Source organism: Papio anubis, chromosome 3 (genome assembly GCF_008728515.1).
Source record: "Papio anubis isolate 15944 chromosome 3, Panubis1.0, whole genome shotgun sequence".
NCBI classification, from domain to species: domain Eukaryota; kingdom Metazoa; phylum Chordata; class Mammalia; order Primates; family Cercopithecidae; genus Papio; species Papio anubis.
The window spans coordinates 182,798,042-182,815,857 of record NC_044978.1 but is presented as its reverse complement, the minus strand read 5'-3'; the positions used below and the strand labels follow the sequence as shown (position 1 = coordinate 182,815,857).

Here is a 17,816-nt window from a genome sequence, read left to right as displayed (position 1 = left end):
AAGGAACACCAGGTCTAGATTCTGAATCACCCTCTGAGCCTGGGAGGCCACCTCGCCCCTTCAGTGTTAGTTTCTTCATCCAAAAACTGGGGGGAAAGATTACTGCAATTATCTGAGATACACATGAGAAAACACTTTCTAAAAAGTAAACACGATATTTGCTAAACAAACAAGTGTTTATACCAGAACACTTTAGACATGAAGGGAGAGTCATAAAAGGACGGAGGGCGGGTATAAATTAATAGACAAACTAAATCCTAAAGTGACTGCTTTTTAAGTTACTTTAAAATTTTGAATTGTGCCATACAAAAATAAGGAGTTTGCCTTCAAATAAAACTATAGTCTTAGATCATATCACATTAAATATTATATGTTCCAGCATCTTAAATTATACCTGTCTAAGAGATTTATATTTACCAAAGCAGCCAGTATTATGACTTTCTCACTTGACAGCTAGGAAGTCTCTTACAGTGGCACATTTAGAGCTCTGGATTAGAGAAGTCAGTGGTCCTCTGGCTGCCTGCCACCTCTGTCAGCAGGGCATGATTTTCTTTTTTTTTTTGAGACAGAGTCTTGCTCTGTCACCCAGGCTGGAGTGCAGTGGCCGGATCTCAGCTCACTGCAAGCTCCGCCTCCAGGTTTACGCCATTCTCCTGCCTCAGCCCCCAGAGTAGCTGGGACTACAGGCGCCCACCACCTCGCCCAGCTAGTTTTTTGTATTTTTAGTAGAGACGGGGTTTCGCCGTGTTAGCCAGGATGGTCTCGATCTCCTGACCACGTGATCCGCCCGTCTCGGACTCCCAAAGTGCTGGGATTACAGGCTTGAGCCACCGCACCTGGCCCAGGACATGATTTTCTACAACACTGTCTGGTGATGCAGACTGACCCAATAGGACTGTTTCATTCCACTTCCCTTTTCAATGCTCTAATGTTTCAAAAGTAACGGTTATCAACATGTATTTTTTAAAATCCTTGGGGAAGCTCTGACAGTATAAGAATGCTCTGGGAAATGGTCCCTATAATCTCTTGCAACTGACAAACTGAAGCTTGCCAGGACAAATCCCACACTAGGGAGAAAATGCCAGTAGCTGAAAAAGAAATGCTAACAAAATGAGATTTAAAACAAGTTCAGAAAATTAAGAAAGAGTAAAAGTTATGAATAAGTAAATAAATCCGAATTATATACTTAGAAATTAGGTGACTGAGAAAAAGAAAAATTATACAAAAAAATGACAGAATCCAGGAGAGAAAAATTTTTTAAAAAGACAATTCAGAAATAAAAACTAAACTGGCAAGACACAAACGCAAATAAACATAATAGCTAACTACTTAAAGTAAAAAAAGATTTAAAAAAGGGAATTTTTTTGTTTGTTTTGTTTTATTTTTTTGAGATGGTGTCTTGCTCTGTTGCCCAAGCTGGAGAGCAACGGCACAATCTTGGCTCACTGCAACCTCCACCTCAGAGGTTCAAGTGATTCTCCTGCCTCAGCCTCCCGAGTAGCTGGGATTATAGGCCCCCACCACCACACCCAGCTAATTTTTGTTTTTTTAGTAGAGATGGGGTTTCACCATGTTGACCAAGCTTGTCTTGAACTCCTGACCTCAGTTGATCTGCCCACCTCAGTCTCCCAAAGTGCTGGGATTACAGGCGTAAGACACTGTGCCCAGCCAAAAAAGAGAATTTTTTTTTTTAATAAAAAAGAATCAAGTCCACCAGAACTTAAAAATAAAATAAAATAAAATTTTAAAAAATCAAAAAGAAATGAAGAGACTGAAAATGGATTCCGGACAAAAAAACGATAAATATGACAAAAAGATAAATATGAAAGACAGACAAAAAGATTCAACATATGAAATAGGAAATCAAAGGGAAAAAAACAAACGAACACAGCATTAAACACTATAATTCAAGATGACTTTAGGCAGGGTGCGGTGGCTCATGCTTGTAATCCCAGCACTTTGGGAGGCCAAGGCAGGCGGATCACGAGATCAGAAGAGGCAGATCACAAGGTCAGGAGATCGAGACCATCCTGGCTAAAATGGTGAAACCCTGTCTCTACTAAAAATACAAAAAATTAGCTGGGCGTAGTAGCGTGCGTCTGTAGTCCCAGCTACTCAGGAGGCTGAGGCAGGAGAATGGTGTGAACCTGGGAGGCAGAGCTTGCAGTGAGCTGAGATCGCACCACAGCACTCCAGCCTGGGTGACAGAGCGAGATTCCATCTCAAAAAAATAATAATAATAACTTTAAACTACATAAAGACGTATACATAATCAATACAGTATAGTATTGACACAGAATAGACCTACAGATCAGTGGAGCAGAATTGAGAGTCTAGAAATAAACCCATACATCAGTGGTTGATTGATTTTCAACAAAAGTACTAAGAATGGTGTTAGACACCAACAGCGGGTTGAATTGTGGTCCTCAAAAGATAACTCCACCCAGAATCTCAGAATGAGAACTTATTTGAAATAAGGGCCTTTGCAGATATAATTATGGTAGGAATCTTGAGATGAGATCATCTTAAGTTAGGGTGAGCCCTAAATGTAATGATGGGTGTCCTTATGAGAGACAGAAAAGAAGGTGACATATAGAGACACACAGAGGGAAAAGGCCACATGAGGATGGAAGCAGAGACTGGAGGGATGTATCTACAAGTCAAGGAGTGAAAAGGACTTCCAGCCACCACTAGAAGCCAGGGAAGAGTCACAGAATGGATTTTCCCTCAGAGACTCCAGAAGGAACTGTCAACACCTTAATTTGGACTTCCAGCCTCCAGAACTGTAAGAAAATAAATTTGTTGTTTTAAGCACTCAGTTTATGGTAAGTTACAGCAGACCTAGGACACTAATACAGACCCCTATCTCACACCATATGCAAAAATTAACAAAAAATGGATCATAAGCCTAACCTCGGAGAGAAAATGATTAAACTCGTATAATAAAAATATTAGTAAATCTTTCTGACCTTGGATTAAACAATAATTTCTTAGGTTTGACACCAAAAACACAAATGACAAAAGAAAACACAAATCAGATTTCCTTAAAAAAAAAAAAAGAGTGCTTCAAAGGACATCAAGAAATTAAAAAGACAAGTCACAGATTGGGAGAAAGTATTTGCAAATTGTATATCTGACAATAAACTCATATTAGAATATAAAAATAATTCTTTCAAATAAACAATAAAAAGACAACACAATTTTAAAATGGGCAAAATATTTGAACAGACATTTCTCCAAAAAAAGATATAAAAGTAGCCAATAAGCACATGAGAAGATGTCCAATATCATTAGCCATCAGTATAATACAAACCAAAACCACAAGGTGTAACACTTCACATCCACTTGGATGACTAAAATAAAGATAGACAAAAACATGTATTGGGCAAGGATGTGGGGAAATTACAATGCTATATACAGTGCTGGTTAAAATGGTGCAGACCTGTTGGAAACAAGTTTGGCAGTTCCTCAGAATGTTAAATACAGAGTACCACATGACCCAGCAATTCTACTTCTTCTAGATATATACCCAAGCAAGTTGAAAATATATCCATGCAAAGACCTGTACACCAAAGTTCATAGAAGCATTAATCATAACAGCCAAAAGTGAAAACAACTCAAATGTCCATCAACTGATGAATGAATAAACAAAATATGAATATTATTCAGCCATAAAAAGGAATAAAGTACTGATATATGCTACAACATGAATGAACCTTTAAAACACTAGGCTGAAAACCAACAACAACAAAAATCTATATCAGGCTAAATGAAATAGGTCAGTCACAAAAGGCCGCATATGGTATGATTCTATTCATGTTAAATATTCAGAATACACAACTCCAGAAACAAAAATCAGCAGATTAGTGCTTGCCAGAGTCTGAGAAAGGGGAGATGGGGAGTGGCTGCTAAGGAGTACAGGGTTTCTTTCTGGGGTGACAAAAATGTTCATAGTATGACAAAATGTTCATAGACAAAAAATGTTCTACGAACATTTGGACTTAATTTGTCATAGGTTAGGCTTATGATCCATTTTTTGTTAATTTTTGCATATGGTGTGAGGTAGGGGTCTGTATTAGTGTCCTAGGTCTGCTGTAACTTACCATAAACTGAGTGCTTAAAACAACAAATTTATTTTCTTACAGTTCTGGAGGCTGGAAGTCCAAATTAAGGACTATGACAAAAATGTTCGTAGACAAAAAAGTTTGTAGTGATATTACGTAGTGGTGATAGATGCACAGTTCTGTGATTACTTTAAAAACCCCTGAATTGTACAGTTAAAGAGTGAATTTTATGGTATGAAATTATATCTTAATAAAACTGCTATTTTTTAAAGCTATACCAAAAAGCTATTTACAACTTTTTTTTTTCTTTTTTTTTGAGACAGTCTTGTGAGATCTCTGCTCACTGCAACCTCTGCCTCCCAGGTTCAAGTGATTCATCTGCCTCAGCCTCATGAGTAGCTGGAACTACAGGTGCATGCTACCATGCCCGGCTAATTTTCAATTTTTAGTAGAGATGGGGTTTCACCATGTTGGCCAGGCTGGTCTTAAACTCCTAACCTCAGGTGATCCACCCGTCTCGGCCTCCCAAAGTGCTGAGATTACAGACATGAGCCACTGCACCCAGCCAAAGTTTTTTTTTTTTTAAAGGTACATACATATATTGGAAAACTGATCCAAAACAGCCAACACCAAGACACAGTCTAGTAAAACAACTAGACTTAAAAAAAAAAAAAAAAAGAAAAAAAGAAAAAGGAAAACAAAACAAACAAAAAACTTTGGGCATTCAGACAAAAAGACCAAGTCACTAATTAGGGAAAGAGAATCAGATTTTCACCACACTTTCTGAAAGCACCATTTTATGCCAAAAAACAATAGTATAGCATATTTTAGAAACACAAAGAAAGATGCAAACCAGTGATCTTATATACAGCCAAACTGACCTCCAAGTACAAAGGATTCTTTGGTACGTTTTAAAGGAGATGAATAAGGTTAAGTAAAAACTCTGTCATCCTGAACATGAATTAGAATTATCAGTATGAACTCATGGTATATTTTATCTTTAAAAATACAAGCATCTTAGCCTGGTAACAAAAGTCAACCTAATAGTGAGGTTTACACCCAGTGACCAAATTCTGGTCTCTAAATGCCATTTTTACTAAAGTAATAGGGCTTCTTGAAGAAATGGTTAATTTCAGGTCTAGGGCAGGAAATGCACAAGATGACCTGGAAACATCCTACCATACCACAAATCAAGGAAGATGCCCAGATTACTAGGTTTGTATGACAAAGACTCACCTAACTCATCAAAGATCATGTGCAATGTGTCAAAACATATCAAATATATTTAAATTCATATGCTCATAATGATACTAAAATGAAAAGACTTTTAAAATTATCACCTTTTGGTGATTCTATGAAACAATTCATTATTTTGAAAACAGGTAAATAAAGGAAAATAATCAAATTTTTATCTTGGCTTTTCCAAATGAAGTACACTTAGGGTAACCAAATAGATGATAAAGGGGGATTTCTCTTTATGTAAGTATTACAGCTAATAAATGAAGAAAGCATAATAGATCTTAAATATCACCATGTTGCAATTAAGGAACCTAGACAATGACAAGCAGTAGCTTCTAACATCACAAAAAAAAAGGTAAACATCCAAACATTATATACCTCCTGACAAATATATACAACACTTATGTAGTCTTGCTCTCCCAAAATCTAACCTGAATCTGATCAAGCATCTGGATCTAACTGCCAATTTACAAGAAATAGAAGAGAGCGAACATATTAAATGACAAGGAGATGTGCTCAGTAAAATCCAGACTGTGAGAAATTCTACAGGACAAACACTCTGGTTTCTTCAACAACAAAACAACTGCAAGGATGTAAGACAGAGGAAGGGAGAACATATAGATGAAAAGAGGCTTAAGAAATATAAGCACACCTGGCTGGGCGTGGTGGCCCATGCCTGTAATCCAAACACTTTGGGAGGCTGAGGCAGGCAGATCACCTGAGGTCAGGAGTTCGAGACCAGCCTGGCCAACATGGTGAAACTCCTCTCTACCAAAAATATAAAAAACTAGCCAGGCGTGGTGACACGTGCCTGTAATCCCAGCTACTCAGGAGGCTGAGGCAGGAGAATTGCTTGAACCTGGGAGGCAGAGGTTGCAGTGAGCCAAAATTGCACCACTGAACTCTAGCCTGAACAACAGAGAAAGAAAAAAAAAAGAAATACAAGTTATGGGCTTTGGGCCCCAGTTAAAACAAATTGTAAAAAACAAAACAAATAAAACAAAAACAGTTATAGAACAACTAGGGAAGTGCAAACACTGACCAGATATCTAATAATAAAAAGAGATTATTGGTAACAGACTGATGTTACCAAAATGGTGGAACACAAGCAAGCTGGCTTCACTCTCCTTCACAGAAAAGCAAAAACCAATATATAACATCAAGATTATCACCAGCAATATCCCAGAACCCAAATATAAGGATGACACAGTTTCCAAGGCCACATAGAAGTGAAAAAACTCCATGCAGATAGTAAGAGAATCAGACTTTATGTCCCTTCCCCCATCTGCCAGTCACCAAACATGTAGAAAAATTTCCCTCAATTCAGTTACTAAACTGGAAAAAGTGAGACCAAGGTGGACAATCAACTTTCCCATCATCTTGGGCCCCCTGGCAGGAGACCCCTCCCTGCCACAATCCACAGGAAGCATCATGAGTGCCTGAAGGGAGAAATATCCCTAAGGAGAGCCAGAAATGGGCGGTGGTTGAGACTAGCAGACACTCTCCTCTGTACCACAGACAGAGAAGACACCAAACCAGAAAGGCTGGTCAGGAGGATCATGTTGTAGGAGGTAGATCCTACAGGTCCCCTGGGCATGAACTCCCAGCTAGCCTTCCCATACTGCGAGGTATATACCCTTAGGGACTTTCCTCACCAGGGATGGGGAGCGCTCTGAAGTTTGCTAGAGCCAAGGCACACCTGGGCTTAAGATGCCATCTAGTGCTGAAAAGGAAGCAAGGACCTAGCAAAAACGAAAAGATATTCAACAGATATATTGAAAAAAAATTCTGAGCAAACATATCCAATAAACAACCAAAACAAGCCAGAAAGAGAAGATTGGAACAAAAAACTAATCCTTCAATGCAAAGAAATAGACATACATTCACAAGAAATAACAGTAAGTGGGGAACCATGACCTCTTCAAACCAGACAAAGCAAGGAGCCAGGGACTGACCTTAACAGGATGGCGATAGGGAAGCTCTCTGACCAAGCATTCAAAACTGCAGTATTAAGGAAACTCAGTGATCTCTAAAATAACACAGAAAAACCCAGAAATTAATCAGAAAACTTTAATGGAGGTTGACATAATTTAAAAAATCAAACAGAAATCCTAGAACTGAGAAATATATTTGCTGAACAAAAAAATTCATTAGAGGCTCTCAACAGCAGAATGGATCAAGCAGATAAAAGAATCAGTGAGTCTGAAGATAGGCTACTGGAAAAGACACAGAGGAGAAAAAAGAAAAGAAAGAAGAGAAATGAAGAACACCTATAAGATATAGAAAATTGCCTCAAAAGAGCAAATCTAAGAATTATTGGTGTTCAAGATGAAGCAGAGCAAGAGCAAGGAGTAGAAAGCTTATTCAAAAAATAATAACAGAAAACTTCCCAAATCTTTTTTTTTTTTAGATGGAGTCTTGCTCTGCTGCTCAGGCAGAAGTGCAATGGCTTGATCTTGGCTCATTGCAACCTCTGCCTCCTGGATTAAAAGTGATTCTCCCATCTCAGTCTCCCGAGTATCTGGGATTACAGGTATGTGCCATCATGTCTGGCTCACTTTTGAATTTTTAGTAGAGACAGGGTTTCACCATGTTGGCCAGGCTGGTCTCAAACTCCTGACCGCAAGTGATCCACCTGCCTCAGTCTCCCAAAGTGCTGGGATTATAGGCATGAGCCACTGTGCCCAGCCCAAATCTTGAGAAATATATAAATATCCAGGTACAGGAAGGCCAGAGATCCCTAAACAGATTAAACCCAAATAAAACTACCCTATAATTACCCAAATATAACTACCCTATATTTTACTACACATATAATAAGCAAACCCCCAAAGGTCAAGGACAAAGAAAGGACCCCAAAAACAGCAAGAGAAAAGAACAAATAACATATAAAGGAGCTCCAATTCATCTGGCAACAGGTTTCTCAACAGAAGGAGGGAGTGGGATAACCTATTCAAAGTGCTGAAAGAAAAGAAAACTGCCAGGCTTGGTGGCCCACACCTGTAATCCCAACACTTTGGGAGCCCAAGGAAGGAGGATTGCTTCAGGCTAGGAGTTCAACAGCAGCCAGGACAACATAGTGAGACCCCTGTCTCTACAAAATAAAAATTAAAAAATTATCTGGGTGTCGTAGAACACACCTGTAGTTCCAATTACTTGGAAGGCTGATGCAGGAGGATCACTTCAGCCCAAGAATTTGAGGTTACAGTGAGCTATGATCACACCACTGCATTCCAGCCTGGGTGACAGAGTGAGACCTCATCTCCCCACCACCCACCCTGCCCAATAAAAAGGAAAACAAAACAAAAGACAACTGCCAACCAAGAATTCTGTGCCCAGCAAAGCTATCCTTCAAACATGAAAAAGAAATAAAGCCCCAGACAAACAAAAACTGAGGAAATTCATCACCACCAGATACATCTTCCAAGATATGCTAAAAGGAGTTCTTCAATCTGAAAGAAAAAAACACAAACATACAAAAAGAAAACATTTGAAGGATTGAAACCCACTGGTAAAAGTAAATACACAAACTCAGCATACTCTAACACTGTAATTGTGGTATACAATCCACTCATAACTCCAGTGTGAAGATTAAAAGATAAATCTATAAAAAACAGTAACAGCTATGGCAACCTGTTAAGAGATGGGCCATATAAAAACACATAAATTGAGGCAACAAAAAGTCAAAATGTGTGTAGGGGGTGGAATTAAAGTGTAGAGGTTTTTCAGTTTTTCCTTTATTTGTTTGTTTCTAGTCTTTTCTTTATAAATAAAGGTAAGTTGTCATCTGTTTAAAATAACTTGTTACAAGATTTTTTTGTAAGCCTCTTTTTATTTGTAGTGTATATATTATCGGTTTTTGTAACCACAAAGCAAAAACCTGCAATAAATACACACACACAAAAAAGCAACAAATTAAAAAGATCCTACCAGAGAAAATCACTTAACCACAAGTAACAAAATGGCAGTAATAAGTCCTCACCTACCAGTAATATTGAATGTAAATGGACTAAATGTTTCAATTAAAAGACATGGAATGGCTGAATGGATAAGGAAATACTTATACAGATTTACATAGAATAAAAGCAAGGGAAAGCAAGAATTAATATTGCTAAAATATCAATGTTACCGGCTGGGTGCAGTGGCTCATGAGGTCACCATCATCTCTACCCACCCCCGAGCAAAATAGCCAGTAATCTTTTTCTCTTTTTTTCCTTCTAAAAATTTTACTGATTCATAATAGATATACATTTTTGGGGGGGACTTGTGATATTTTGATATATTCATATAATGTGTAATTGTAATAATCAAATCTGTGTAATTGGGACATCTATCACCTTAAACATTTATCTTTTCTTTATACTGGGAACATTTGAATTTTCCTTTACTAGCTATTTTGAAATATACAATAGATTATTTTTTACTATAGTCACTCTACTGATTTACTGAACACCAGGTCTTCTTTCTTCTACCTAACTATATATTTGCAACTGTTAATCAACTACTCTTTTTTTTTTTTTTTTGAGATGGAGTCTCACTCTGTCACCCAGGCTGGAGTGCAGTGGCGGGATCTCGGCTCACTGCAAGCTCCGCCTCCTGGGTTCACACCATTCTCCTGCCTCAGCCTCCCAAGTAGCTGGGACTACAGGTGCCCGCCACCTCGCCCGGCTAATTTTTTGTATTTTTTTAGTAGAGACGGGGTTTCACCGCGTTAGCTAGGATGGTCTCGATCTCCTGACTTCGTGATCTGCCCGTCTCGGCCTCCCAAAGTGCTGGGATTACAGGCATGAGCCACCGCACCCGGCCTAATCAACTACTCTTAATCCCACCCACCACCCCCTTACCCTTCCTGACCTCTGATAACCACCAATCTACTCTACCTTCATGAGATCTGCTTTCTTAGCTCCTGCATATGAGTGAGAACCTGCGATATTTGTCTTTCTGTGCTTGGCTTATTTCACTTAACATAATGACCTCCAGTTCCATCCATGTTGCTGCAAATGACAGGATTTCATTATTTTTTATGGCTGAATAGTAATTCCATTGTGTAAATATACCACATTTTCTTCATTTATCTGTTGATGGACACTCAGGTTAATTCCTTATTTTGGCATTGTGAGTAGTGCTGCAGTAACATGGAAATGCAGATATTGCTCTGATATGTTGATTCTTTTGAATATTTTGATTCTTTTGAATATATACCCAGGAGTGGGATTGCTGGATCATATGGTAGCTCTATTTTGTTTTTTGAGGAACCTACGTACTGTTCTCCATAGTGGCTGTACTAATTTACTTTCCTACCAATAGTGTATGAGGGTTCCCCTTTCTCCATATCCTCACCAATATCTGTTATTCCCTATCTTTTTGATGAAAGTCCTTTTAAATTGGGGTGAGATGATATCTCATTGTGATTTTCCTTGCGTTTTTCTTATGATTAGTGATGTTTAGCATTTTTAAATATTCTTGTTGGCCTTTTGTATATCTTCCTTTCAGAAATGTCTATTCAAATACTTTGCCTGTTTTAAATCATGTTTCCCCCTATTGAACTGTTTGAGTTCCTTTTATATCCTGGTTATTAATCCCCTACCAGGTGGATAGTTTGCAAATATTTTCTTCCAGTCTGTGATTTGTCTCTTCACTCCATTGTTTCCTTTGCTGTACAGTTTTTGCTAGATGTAATTTCATTTGTCTATTTTTGTTTTTGTTGCCTATACTTTTGAAGTTTTAGTTAAAAAAAAATCATTGCCCAGACAAATGTCCTGGAGCATTTTCCCAGTGTTTTCTTCCAGATGTTTCATAGTTTCAGGTTCTTACATTTAAGTGCTTAATCTATTTTGATTTGATTTTTGTATATGGTGAGAGATAGGAGTCTAGTTTCATTCTTCTGCGTGTGATTTTCCCAGCACCTTTCCCCAATATATATTCTTGGAGCCTGTCAAAAATGAATTGGCTGTAAATGTGTTGATTTATTTCTGGGGTCTCTATTCTGTTCCATTGGTCTATGTGTCTGTTTTTTTTTTTTGTTTTTTTTTTTTTTTTTTATTGGGGGTTACTTTTTTCCCCCAGGGTGGTGGGGTGCCGGATCTCAGCTCACTGCAAGCTCCGCCTCCCGGGTTTACGCCATTCTCCTGCCTCAGCCTCCCAAGTAGCTGGGACTACAGGCGCCCGCCACCTCGCCTGGCTAGTTTTTTTGTACTTTTTAGTAGAGACGGGGTTTCACTGTGTTCGCCAGGATGGTCTCGATCTCCTCACCTCGTGACCCACCCATCTCGGCCTCCCAAAGTGCTGGGATTACAGGCTTGAGCCACCGCACCTGGTCTGTGTCTGTTTTTATGTCAGTACCATGCTGCCTTGGTTACTATAGCTTTGTAGTATAATTTGAAGTCAGGTAGTGTGATTCCTCCAGCTTTGTTGGGTGTTTGGTTCCATACAGATTTTAGGGTTTTTTTGTCCTATTTCTTTCTTTCTTTTTTTTTTTTTGAGATGGAGTCTTGCTCTCTTGCCAGGCTGGAGGGCAGTGGTGTGATCTTGGCTCACTGCAACCTCCACCTCTTGGGTTCAAGCGATTCTTGTGCCTCAGCCTCCCAAGTAGCTGGGACTATAGGAACCCGCCACTACGCCTATATTTGTATTTTTAGTAGAGACAGGGTTTCACCATGTTGGCCAGGATGGTCTCGATCTCCTGACCTTGTGATCCGCCCACCTTGGTCTCCTAAAGTTCTGGGATTACAGGCGTGAGCCACCGCCCCTGGCCTTTTTGTCCTGTTTCTATGAAGAATGTCATTGGTATTTTGATAGAGATTTCATGGACTCTTTAATTGCTTTAAGTAACATAGATTTTTTTTTTTTTTTGAGATGGAGTCTTGCCTTGTTGCCCAGGCTGGAGTGCAGTGGCATGATCCTAGCTCACTGCAAGCTCTGCCTCCCAGGTTCACACCATTCTCCTGCCTCAGCCTCGCGAGTAACTGGGACTACAGGCGCCTGCCACCATGCCTGGCTAATTTTTTGTATTTTTAGTAGAGACGGGGTTTCACCGTGTTAGCCAGGGATTACAGGCGTGAGCCACCGCGCCCGGCCATGTCCATCTAGTTTTTAAAAAGTTATAAAAAACTTTACTACTTTAAGCGAGGTACGGTGGTCATGCCTATAATCCTAGCACTTTGGGAAGCTGAGGCAGGAAGTTGGCTTGAGGCCAGCAGTTTGAGACCAACCTGGGCAACAGAGTTGGACCCCATCTCTAAAAAAATCAAAAAACTAAAATATAAATCTTCAGTATTTTAAATAAAAGGTAGGTCCTATACTGTTTCAATGTTAATTACTCAGGACTGTAGTTTAATTCTTAGAAAGTTTATAAGCTATTTGTGGTAACAACAAATCTCACTGACCACGCTACTTAAGTTAATTCTTTCCTATTTTAAATTATGAAAGTAATGTATACTTGTAAAAATTCAAATAATCTAGAAACATGGAGGAAAACTTCCTCCCCATGCCTAGGGCCCATGAGGAGGCATATCAGTCTGTGTGGCCAGGTCCCCCAGGAGTTGTGTGACATGGCTGCCCTCACCATTCTCCCATTGATAGGAGGAGTCACAGTTGAAGAGTTAAATTATAGAGAGAACAAAAAATATAACTTACCATGCTTCCAACTGCCATCATTACCAAAAAACTGCAGCACTATTCTCACAAAATCCTTAGCATTAAAACAAATAACAGGACATTTACATTTCAGTGTTTGAAATAGCACGTTCCTAGAAGATGAAAAGAAATTCACTGATTTAAACATTAACTTGGAACTTTCAACCTTGGAAAAATATTACTACTACTCGACGAATAGCTATCACTTAGACAGCACATACACACATTAACTAAAGAATTCCAAGAGGTTGGTATTATTTATTATCTGCATTTTACAGATGATGAAAGCGAGACACAGAGAGACGAGGTAAGGTACCAAAGGTCACGCAACTGTCAAGTGCTTATCCCTGGGTAACATCCCATTACCTGTAGATTAAGACCTACATCCCTGAGCAAGGTACACTTACTGGCTCTTTACAGCCAGGCCCCAAGATGACTCTCTAGCCCGTTCTCCCAGAGCTCCCCTCAAACATTCTACTCTCTCATCACACTAAATTCCCTTTCCTCCACCACCAGGCTGTGCCATGTCCTGCTCTGCTCCTGGGCCACTGCATATACTGTATTCTTGACTACAGTTCTCTTCCCACAGTTTTCACAAACTGTTCAAGGGCCATCTTCAGGAAGGTATGCCCTAATTCCGCAGGCAGGGGGCTGCTCCCTCTTCTGTATCTCTTCTGTACCCCTGCCCACACATGTAGTACAGTGGGAAGCACACTTGCTCTATTATAAGGTACCTTGAACATTTGTTCTCTCCATTATACCATGAGCACTTTGAATATGGGATTCACAATTGTTAAAACTGACTGAATACTTACCATGTGCCAGATACCATGCTGAACACTTCGTAGCATTGTGTGTGAAGTGATTGCTGCATTGAAACCTCATCACGATCCTATCTGGCATGCACTAGAACCGTTTTGCAGATGAGAAAACTTAGTCTTGAAAAGCTTAAGCAATTTGGCCAGGGTTAAATGACTAACAAATGGCAATGCTGGGATCTGAGACCGTATCTTCCTGCTGCCAGGGCCCAACCTCTAAGCTACCAAAGCCATCAATCCCTCTTTATAGTAAATGTTCATTAATACATTAATGAAGATTTCTTACCTGGCAAATTGTTGATGTGCCTCCTGTTCTTGGTCCCAGAAGGTCGAGGTTCTTTGGTTAGAGCTGAGGGAGAAAGAAATCAAGAGCCTAATGAGCTTTGCACACTTAGCCAAATTGCAGTTAGATTTTGCTTGGACTTGTTCCACAGAAAGACATTTGTAGGCTTTTTGTACTTTATGTGATTTCACCTTGGTTTCCCTTGAAAAGGGCGGCCAGGATGGTAGGGACGGTAAAGTGCCAATAACACAGCTTCAGATCTTGGCTTGGCTGGACCGGTGAGGAGGGTGTCCAAGATGGAGTAAAGAGCTTATGAAGGAGAAGAACTGGGGCCATGGAGCCCACTTCCCATTGCTGCTCCTTCATCCTTAAAACTCAAGAGTTTCATGATAAGGTAATCTACCAACTACACTATCTTCTGCTAATAAGAGACTAATTGATTTTTATCTTTATAAAACAAACAACAAAAAGAATACCTTGTAAGCTAAATGGCAATTAGCGAGGCATGGTGGTGCATGCCTATAGTCCTAAAGTCCTAGCTACTGGGGTAAGGCTGCTGAGGAGGGACAATCACTTGAGCCCAGGAGGTTGACGCTGCAATGAGTCGTGATCACAACCACTGCACTCCAACTTGGGCAACAAAGAGAGACTCTGGCTCTTAAAATAAAACATGTATATATGTACATGTATATACGCACATACACACATATATATTTACATATATATAAGCTAGATTTGAGGCTTTCTCATCTGTAAAATGGAGTGAATAAGGTATAACATACAGAGAGAATGTGAAGGTGAAGGGACAGTGTGTATGTGAAAGGCCTTGCACAGGTCATTTAATAAATGTTATTAAACATGTTTTGTGCAAAAAAGTATGTGTATTAATTTAAATGTGATTTATTTAAATTTATTTTGAATCTCAAAGACATAATCATAGGATTGGGATTATTATTTCCAATTTATGGTACTTGAGGCAATGTATTAATTTGATTGTCCTAGAACTTATAAAAATTAAGCCTCAACATTCATTCATTCAATGATAATATTGAATAAATACTGATTAAACACTTGCTTTGTAGCATTGTTCTTAGATATTGGGGATACATTAATGAACACACTACTGAACACAAATGAAAGTCATGTATGTGGGGTTAGCAGTGGGGTACCATCTCATGTAGGGTGGTCAAGGAAGGTCTGATAAGGTAATTCTTTTTTTTTTTTTTAGCTTAGTAATTCTTTTTTATTTATTTTAGCTTGGTAATTTTTTTTTTTTTTTTTTTTTTTAAGACAGGGCCTCACTCTGTCATCCAGGCTAGAGTGCAGTAGCGCAATCACAGCTCACTGCAGGTTCAAACTGCTGGGCTCAAGTGATCCTCCAACATCAGCCTCTGGAGTAGCTGGGACTATAGGCACATGCCACTGTACCTGGGTAATTTTAAAATTTTTTGTAGAGATGGGGTCTCACTGTGTTGCTCAGGCTAGTCTCAAACTCCAGCCTCAAGCCATCCTCCCACCTCAGCCTGAGCCACTGTTCCTAGCCAAGGTAACTCTTGAGGAAAGACATGAAGGATAAGGTAAACAAAAGCCTAGTTGGTAGAGGAAAGTTATTTACAGAAAATTTTAGCCACTAGATGTGGAAGAAACGATAGAGTTAGAAAAATCACCATCTTACTAGCCATAATTAAATAAGTGATTTAGATGATCCTCATCAAAGCACAAAACCATTAAGGGAAAGTTTAGGGGAGAAGTTTATAAGGAAGGGCTTGTGCTGACACCACCTGAACCCGCTGCTCCCTCTCAGCACCATGAAAACTGGGACAACCCAATTGCATCACTAAAGGAAGTCTGGAGGACACCAGTTAAGTCTGAATTTCAGAAAAATCATGAATAATTATTATCTGAAAAAAATTACATATTTTTTAGAGATGTATTCTTCTAGTATAAGTATGTCCCATGCAATATTTGGGACATACGTATACTAAGAAATTAGTTATTTATCTGAAATTCAAATTTAGTGTCCTATATTTTAATTTGTTAAATCTGGCCATCCAACTGCATCACAGATGGAGTGTGAAGCTTATGACTCCACCTAGGAAGTGCTGTGCAAAACAAGTTGGACCCAAATAATCAAGCATTTAGAGCTAACTCCAGTTTACAGAAAATATGGAGGAGAGAGAACAAGTTAAAGAACTTCATGATGAGGCAAACAAACGAATCCAGGACATGGGACCTCCTCCAAGACAGGGAGAGGGGCTGAGGGATGCTCCAGATTAGAAAAAAATAGAGACATGGCCACCCAATGCTATGTCCTGATTCCAACAAGTCAACTGTAGAAGGACATTTTTTAGACAATCAGGTAGCTTCAAATTTGGACTGGATATACAACTTGTTAAGTTTTAAAATGGCACTGTGGCTCTGTAAAAACAAAACAAAACAAAGCCCATAGTTTTTAGAGTCATGAGAGGGCAAAACAATAGGTTGGGATTTTCTTTAACCTCAGTCCTCTCCCCCTGCCCCAGGAAACGGACAGATGAAGGAAGTAAGGAAAAACCTTTGATAATGTTGGCCTGGGTGGATGCGTATACTACTCTGTACTTTTGTGTTTTCATAGTTTACTTTTTGTTTGTTCAGAGAAAAACATAAAGGAATGTGGCAGCAAACCATGCAGTTATTTGGGAGAATGCTGCAGGGAGGGATGGTGGCACCAGGCCCTTGGGCAGAGGCGCGTAACACATGGTCAGGAACAGCAAGGAGGTGGGTGGGAGTGCACTGAAAGGCCGGGAGAGAGGAGGGGTGAGGCTGAAGACAGTGGAGGGGCCAGAGTAAGCAGACCTTGAGGGCAAGGGCCTTCACAGGTCCTGTGGCTTTTCTACACTTGATCTTAGCCAGAAGGCCTAAAAGCAGTGATTTTGGGTTTTCCTCAGAGTGAAGCAGGAGTTGTTTGAGGGTTTGGGGCAGGGAAGTGATGTGATCTGATTTGTGCTTTAACAGGCCAGCTCTGGGTGCTGCACGGAAAACAGACTGAAGGGGCAGGTGGAAGCAGGAGTCCAGTGTGGAAGTTCTTGTGATCCAGTAGGAGGTAACAACCTGCGCCGAGTAACAGCAACACAGTAGATAAGCAGAGGGCAGATTCTAGCTACACTTGAAGGCAGAGCCAATAGGACTTGCTGAGAGCTTGATATGGTTTGTGGAAAGTAGAGAGAAGTCAGAGTTAACCCCAGGACTTTTTGCCTAAGCTCATGGAGGGCTGACACTGACTAAGACAGCCAGGCCACAGGAGGCAGGGTCCAGGGAAGACAGGAGTTCAGTCTGGACATGTTTGCCTAAAATGACCACTAGATGTCCAAGTGCAAAACGTCAACTAGATTCAGAAACATCATCCAGATATTAGGGCTCTCTCCTCACAAGGGATCTCCATACACTAGACCTGACCAGTTGTTCTTTAAAGAGAAAATTACATAAAAAGAAAATGAAGGGTTCTGTTGGGAGCTGAAAGCTATGTTTGTCACACATTGTCCCCTTCTCCCCAAAAGTTACCTAAAATCACCCAGAGCCCAGTGAGCCTGTATGAAGCATGGAAAGGCTAGTAATGGGGCCCAGCTTCCTCCGGAGCTGCCTTGATCTTCCAGGGTGGCTAACTGGCCTTAAATCAGAGGGCTGGGAAGGTAGTGGATACCTCCATTTGAGGCAGAAGCCCAAGTCATGTGCATAACCTAAGCAAAGAAACAGTGAGGAAGAGTACAAGATCCATCCCAGAAAGGGTTTTTCAGAATC

General features: G+C 39.9%; 1 protein-coding gene across 2 annotated transcripts in view; it reads right to left on the bottom strand.

Annotated features, from left to right (window-relative positions):
- Positions 1–17,816, bottom strand: part of POLN (DNA polymerase nu) — a 168,719-nt gene that overhangs the window by 104,055 nt on the left and 46,848 nt on the right. For both annotated transcript variants that reach the window (XM_031664783.1, XM_031664784.1), the window contains 2 exons: positions 14,043–14,105; positions 12,939–13,051 (listed from right to left, as the gene is read on the bottom strand). In XM_031664783.1, coding sequence (XP_031520643.1) covers positions 12,939–13,051; positions 14,043–14,105 — 176 coding nt within the window. The remainder of the gene's footprint in view (positions 1–12,938; positions 13,052–14,042; positions 14,106–17,816) is intronic.